This window comes from Pyrus communis, chromosome 11 (assembly GCF_963583255.1).
Source record: "Pyrus communis chromosome 11, drPyrComm1.1, whole genome shotgun sequence".
NCBI classification, from domain to species: domain Eukaryota; kingdom Viridiplantae; phylum Streptophyta; class Magnoliopsida; order Rosales; family Rosaceae; genus Pyrus; species Pyrus communis.
The window spans coordinates 1,533,154-1,539,477 of record NC_084813.1 but is presented as its reverse complement, the minus strand read 5'-3'; the positions used below and the strand labels follow the sequence as shown (position 1 = coordinate 1,539,477).

The following is a 6,324-nucleotide window of genomic DNA, read 5'->3' as shown; positions in this document are numbered from 1 at the left end:
GATGCAAATCTGGCTTGAGAGTAGAGTTTGTAAGTTTGTTTGTTTAATTGGTTGAGTGTGCTTGTCCCCATTGTCTCTTCTTCCTTTTATAGACCATTTGGTTCGAATGCTGTAACTTTTGCACTTGCCCAAAAGCACTTAGAGGGTAGTGAGTCATCAACTTTTTACTTGTGATGCCACTGGAAAGTGTTCTTTGGCAGATAGTAGGTTAGTCTCCATCACTTGTCACTTTGCCCATAAACATGTGGCTAGTATTTTGGCTGAGAAGGCTTTAACTTGCTCTGGGCTTGATGCTAGGCTTCGGCAAGTCTCCCTTTTAGTTGGCATCCTTGGGTCTTTCTTTATTAAAGCCCAATATTCTAATATTAACCCAAACACCTCCTCTCCTTAATGTAGATAATACCATTTGTTTAAAAAAAAAAAAAAATATGAAGGCTTAAGGTTTGAGGAAAGAGGATAACAAAGGTCTTTGGTATGCATTTAAGCCCAACTTTGACACCTTAATTTTATGTTAGGCATTGCTACGATTAAGTTAGGTTGTGATGAGTTAAATGTCACCAAGTTGCGTCACGATGAGTTAGGCCGCACCAAGTTAGGCCCAATGATTGTTGGTGATGAATAGTTGGGAGGCCTAGTTAAAGAGAACGCTCCAATTCGGCCATTTAATTATGTGATTGATCAACTTGATCGTAACTGTGACAATGTGCTTAATTGCATATAAGTGCATTCAAGGCAAAATATGACGAAATGAACATGATGTTAATGCAATAGTTTGAACAACAGTTAAATGAAAGAGGAATTAAGCACTAATTTTAATTCAAATTTCATTTCGTTTAACGCTATCATTTTGTTCGCATGAAATTTATATATTGTTCTTCAGTTTCATTTCAATTCAATTTATACTAGTATCCTCCACAAGGATACTTCAATCTTTTACCGTTTCTTGGATGTCCTTCAAGGTTTTATCCCAATGCTTGAAAAATAACCAGTCCTAGAGGAGGTTGTTTGTTCGGCCACATGAAGGGATCAATGTGTAATTAACTCATCCACTCACATCTTTTCATGTAGACCAAGACACGATCTGGTAGAGATTTTTTTTTTTTTATTATTTTTTTTATTTTGTGTGTGTGCCCGGAATATGAATACCACCACGTGTCATTATATAAGTGGAGGAAAATTTTGTTTTTTAAGTGTCTCATCACCTGTATAATGACACATGATATATCACCCAATGTTCTAGGTACATTGAAAAATCTCTCAATTCGGTGATAGTACGCCCACGCATCCTAAATCCAAAAGAGACTGAAATGTTTGCCTGGGCTTTTCCAAAAAATAGCGTACATAATTTGGCACGCCCAGCCACTTAGTACTACGGTCTAATGGTATTCCTCTTCACTTATAAGTGAGAGATCTTAAGTTTGATTCTCAACAAAGATGAATTCAAATCAAATTATTATGGCTAGCCCACTATGAGATTTTGCCCGCTCCCCCAACTCTTAGACCATCTCTAATTCATGGGATAAAACTTAAAATATAAGCTTTAAAACCCCCCTCAAACCATCTCCAACCATTTGGCTAAAATAAGCTTTGGGGGAAAAATATATCTTTGGACTAGATTCTCCCAAGAATAAAAGCTTGACTTAACTTATTCTGAACCCACAAAACTATCATATTTCACACATTTTTTAGTTTTCTACTTATATCTAATGGCTGAAATCAAATGAGATCAAATGGTTAAAAAAAAGATACGATGGCCCAATATTAAAATCTAGGAAAAATCTGAAATAGGTCCAATTTTATAGGATATTTTTTGAAATAGTTCCAATTTTTAGTGACTTTTGATTTTTGAAATAGGTCCAATTTTTTCGTTACTTTGGACCCATATCAAAAAACATCTTAAATCTAATGTCTAAAATAATTTAAGAAAATTATTTAAATCAAATTTCACTTAAAACTTTATAAATATCTACATATTTGTATAATTTTTAATTACTTATCGGAATTTAAATATTTTTAGATTAAAATGTTCATAAAAATAAATTAAGATTATCTACATAAATTTTATTTTTAAAAAAAGTTACCGAAAAAAAAAATTAATCTAAAATCATCATTTAATAATCTCAAGCTAAAATTTTAAGTCATAATGGTTAGAAGAGAAAAATAATTTTTAAATTATACCTTAAATTTTTAAACTTTATCTTTAAAGATTGAAGATGGTCTTAATATAGATAATATCGTATGTATTAGAAGAAAAACAAATTTGACACTCCCAATGAAATCTCATCATCAATCAAGAAGATGGCCTTTATTGAAGCAAGATAACGACAAAAATGCTTTTCTCTACAAATCGCGTTACAAGAGGGAAGACATGCACAAAATCACTTTCTTAGAGGCCTATTTGACATGAGGCACCGACACATGTGATTGGAATGTTTGGAGTTATTCGAAGCCAAAATACTTAAATAGGACTCCTATGACCAAAAATATGGCTCCAATAGCCTTTGGCTACAACACAGTGGCTGCCTCTTGCCGTCATCTCTTGGTGTCAAACGCTGTTGAGAGATTTCTAGACCTCGTGATGTTTTGCTGTTTAGTTTCACTTTTTGGGCGTTTAGTGTCGTTATTTAGCATAAAAAAAACAATTTAATGAGGTTAATCGAAAGTTGGAGGATACGTTAATAAGGGTGGAGTGCAGGTCGTAAGGGAGACCTGCCTCTAGTTTCTTCCTCCATACTGCATAAGAAAAATGGCTTCCCAGCCATCTTTCCGGCACAGTTCAGTAAAGTCAAAACCTCATAAACTGCGTGTCATCATCATATTAGACCAAGAACTCCAAAGAAAGAAAATGGAAACACAGAAATCATGAGAGAGAGAGAGAGAGAGAGAGAGAGAGATTTTTAATCATCCACTACATAAGGAGCCTTCTTAAGTCGACCATGTCTGCTAGCTAGGTTCATAATTCGGATGACATTCTATTTACTTCAATCTACGTTCTTCCTCGATCAAATTAGCAGAGACTACAAAAAAACTTACAGGACTGATAATGAGATTACACAAAATCTAATCTTAGCTACCTTAGGAACCACCTTCAGGGGATGATTTATGCGTGTCTTCAATTACTTTCATAGACTTGCTTTACTAATCTGCACCGTAGGTGACGTTGTAGCATGAAAACTAGAAGAGCTGCCTACCTTCGAAGTTGACCTGTGAATCTTCACAAGTGGTACCAGTGATTGCACAACATCTGCCATCAGCGGCCTGTAATCGGCTTCTGGTTGCACGCACATTGCAGCAATTGCTGCCACCTGAATGACCTCCTTCATTGAGTACTGACCCTCCAATGCAGGATCCATGATTTCTACAACCTGCTCCCTATCTGTCAGCTGGGGCAAAGCCTACAGTATAGAATGTTTAAAAGAAACAAAAAAGAAATCTTAAGTACGGGAAAATACTGTGAAGGAAACAATGCCAGGTAAAAGATGGGATGAATCAAAGAATGAAATGGGTAAAGAGTAATTCCATTGCAAGAACTGAAAATAGACCTAGGAAACCCACCCAAGAAACAAGAACACCCTCGCCAGAAGGTCTCTTCATATCAACTGGAACTCTGCCTGTAAGCAACTCCAAAAGCACAACCCCATAGCTGTAAACATCTGATTTAGTTGTCAAATGCCCTGTTAATGCATACCTGGATTGCAACCGAATTAATAAAAGCTGCTATTCCATGGAAAATATTTCAAAATATGATGGGAATTCAACAAAGGGTAGTTCTTACGGTACAAATCAACCAATATGCACATTGCAGCTAAAAGTTTCAAAGTGCTTACTCGGGGGCAATATATCCCTGTGTACCCAATACTCTGGTGGAAACGTAATCACCAGCTTTATCAGATCCAAGCAGCTTGGCCAATCCGAAATCAGAAACTTTGGCATGAAAGTTTTTATCCAAGAGAATGTTGCTGCTCTTAAAATCTCTGTGAATCACAGGAGGACTGACATGTTCATGGAGATACTCCAAACCCTTCGCAGCTTCAAGAGCTATTCTCAACCGGGTTTCCCAGTCTAACTTAAAGGAGAGAGCGTTAGAACCTGCAGAAATGAACCCAAGTGGTTAATCCAACAGACATTCAGAAAGCAACTGTTTGTGACCAGGACAATTAAAACCACACAAAAACTCTGCGTAACTGTAATACGCAAACAAAGAAATGTAAGTTCAGCAAGTTTTCTCAAACATAAACACAAGCACACACAGACAGGAACAGAAACGTAATGATTAGAAAGAGAGAGGGAGGGGAATGTAGAGGAAATAATGCGAGTAGGAAAGACCAAGCTTAGACTTAACTCACATAATAAAGATGAAATATGACCATACGATATAAATTGCAAAGTAAAGTGGGTGTTCATTATATCTTTCTATGCCCAAACAAACATACGACATCAGATACAAGAAGGAAACAAGAAGGATTTGGAAAGGAAAAAAAAAAAAAAAAGAGCTACCAGACACGTTATGCTCACCATTGACAGGATACAAATGTTCCTGCAAACCACCGTTTGCCATGAATTCATACACCAGCAACTTATGACTACTGTTATCTGAGCAATACCCAAGTAGTGCCAGCAAATATGGAGAGCACAGCCTACTTAACAATTCCACCTGCGTTTAATTATCAACCAATCAATGATCAATTACAAACGACCTGCAAAGCTAATTTAATTTTTCAGCTATTGCTGACGGATAAGTGAGGAAATAAAAACTAATTGCATCATTCAGTGGCTTGGGTATGAGAATATGAGCTATCATTTGAACCAAATTCTACCAAAATCCTTTGCTTCAGGTGAGCTATTTGTTCATCTTACAAGGGACAAAGACAGAACTGTGAACTTCAACCATTTTCTCCCACTCGCAGAACCTAACAGAGCCAAAGTAAACATGATGTAGACTAAGATTCAAACCTCCATTTTGAATTCCTCTGCTCCCTGCTTTCCTGCTTCGTCCATAAACTTAACCGCAACTTTCCTCCCATCATGGAGAACACCTCGGTACACTAACCCAAAGCTGCCTTTGCCAACGACATTTGACTTGCTGAAACCACCAGTTGCGGAATGTAGTTGCTTGAATGTGAAGACCTGAAGTCCTTTATTGGAAGCAACTTGCAAATTTGAAAAACCACCTTTGTTCTCAGGGTCAGACCCTTCAAACAAACAGAATTAAACCACAGATCAAAAAACAGTCTATCCCCAATTGACAAATCCCAATTTTAATCCAACACAATTATAGAACAAAGACTCAAACTTTTTGCCCTTATGTCCTTAAATTTAAGTTTCCACACCAAACCCAACAGAAATTATCAAATTAACGAGTGTTTCCTTAACAAAATTTCAAATGTAATTAACTGGGTGACCTCAAAAACTCTTATAAACAAAAAATTCAACTCCTACCCAGAAATCAGCACTAAAAAAATGTTTAAAACGAAGAAATTTCTGGTTTTTTTCTTTCACTTTCATGCATTTTCTGAGCAAACAAACAGAGAGTAGTGTTCTCACCCTTGTGGTTCTGGAGGCGCTTGGCGACCTTGTTGCGGACGTAGCAGTAGTAGCTGAAGGCGACGAGTAATGAAGCGACGGACAGTGAAGCAAGCACCACAATCACCAACAATGCCATGCGCTCCTTCCTTCTGTACTCTTCCTCCGACTCCATCTGTCTGCAGATAAATTTCAAACCGGGCAAACCTAACCCTAACCCTATCCCCAATACAAGTCAGTGGAGATGGAAGAATCTCGCATTGAAGCTTTGAAGTCTCTCTCTCTCTCTCTCTCTCTCTCTCTCTCGTCTTTGTATTTTTCTTGAGTTGTGGCGCGGAAAACAGTGCAATTATTATAATAGTTTGGAATTGCACCATTGTAATTAATGCACTTTCTTTTTTTTATTCTTATTTATTTTTATTTATTTAATAGTTTATAAGATTTTTTTTTTTAACATATACCGTCTATAAGATTTAAAGTAAGGACCCGGCTTCATTGTCCTTCTATTTTCTATATACTCTCATTCTCTTTTATTTTATGCGATTACTGTTAAGTTATATCAGTATTTTATATTAATTTTTTTATAGAGATAATAAGACAAAAAAAAAAATAGTAATATAAAATGTTGAAGTGGTTTAACCATGAACGCACAAATAGATAGGGATGAAAGTGTAAGGGAAGTGGGAGGGCAAAGAAGACAGGTCCTTAAAGGAATGAGGGTCTCTCATAGTCCTCTTTGTGAGGATTCTGAGGATCCTCAAATCGTTTATGTTCATTATACATCATACGGTCAGTTCTCGT

At 36.5% G+C, this 6,324-nt stretch overlaps 1 protein-coding gene across 1 annotated transcript; it reads right to left on the bottom strand.

Moving 5' to 3' along the window:
• Positions 1 to 2,956: 2,956 nt before the first annotated feature.
• On the bottom strand, positions 2,957 to 5,816 carry LOC137708212 (probable serine/threonine-protein kinase PBL7). The gene is made up of 6 exons (XM_068447235.1): positions 5,545 to 5,816; positions 4,954 to 5,192; positions 4,516 to 4,654; positions 3,828 to 4,089; positions 3,556 to 3,688; positions 2,957 to 3,395 (listed from the first exon to the last, which is right to left on the bottom strand). The coding sequence occupies exons 1-6, from the start codon at positions 5,696 to 5,698 to the stop codon at positions 3,123 to 3,125; spliced, it is 1,200 nt and encodes a 399-aa protein (XP_068303336.1). The 5' UTR covers positions 5,699 to 5,816; the 3' UTR covers positions 2,957 to 3,122.
• Between the last annotated feature and the right edge of the window lie 508 nt (positions 5,817 to 6,324).

What these genes read in the sequence shown, in the direction of transcription:
- LOC137708212 (XM_068447235.1), bottom strand. Translation starts at nt 5,698, where the DNA reads ATGGAGTCGGAGGAAGAGTACAGAAGGAAGGAGCGCATGGCATTGTTG. An exon ending in GCGCCTCCAGAACCACAAGG is followed by an intron (nt 5,193 to 5,544) that starts GTGAGAACACTA and finishes GTTTGTTTGAAG; the next exon opens with GGTCTGACCCTGAGAACAAA. An exon ending in CAGAGGAATTCAAAATGGAG is followed by an intron (nt 4,655 to 4,953) that starts GTTTGAATCTTA and finishes AATTAAACGCAG; the next exon opens with GTGGAATTGTTAAGTAGGCT.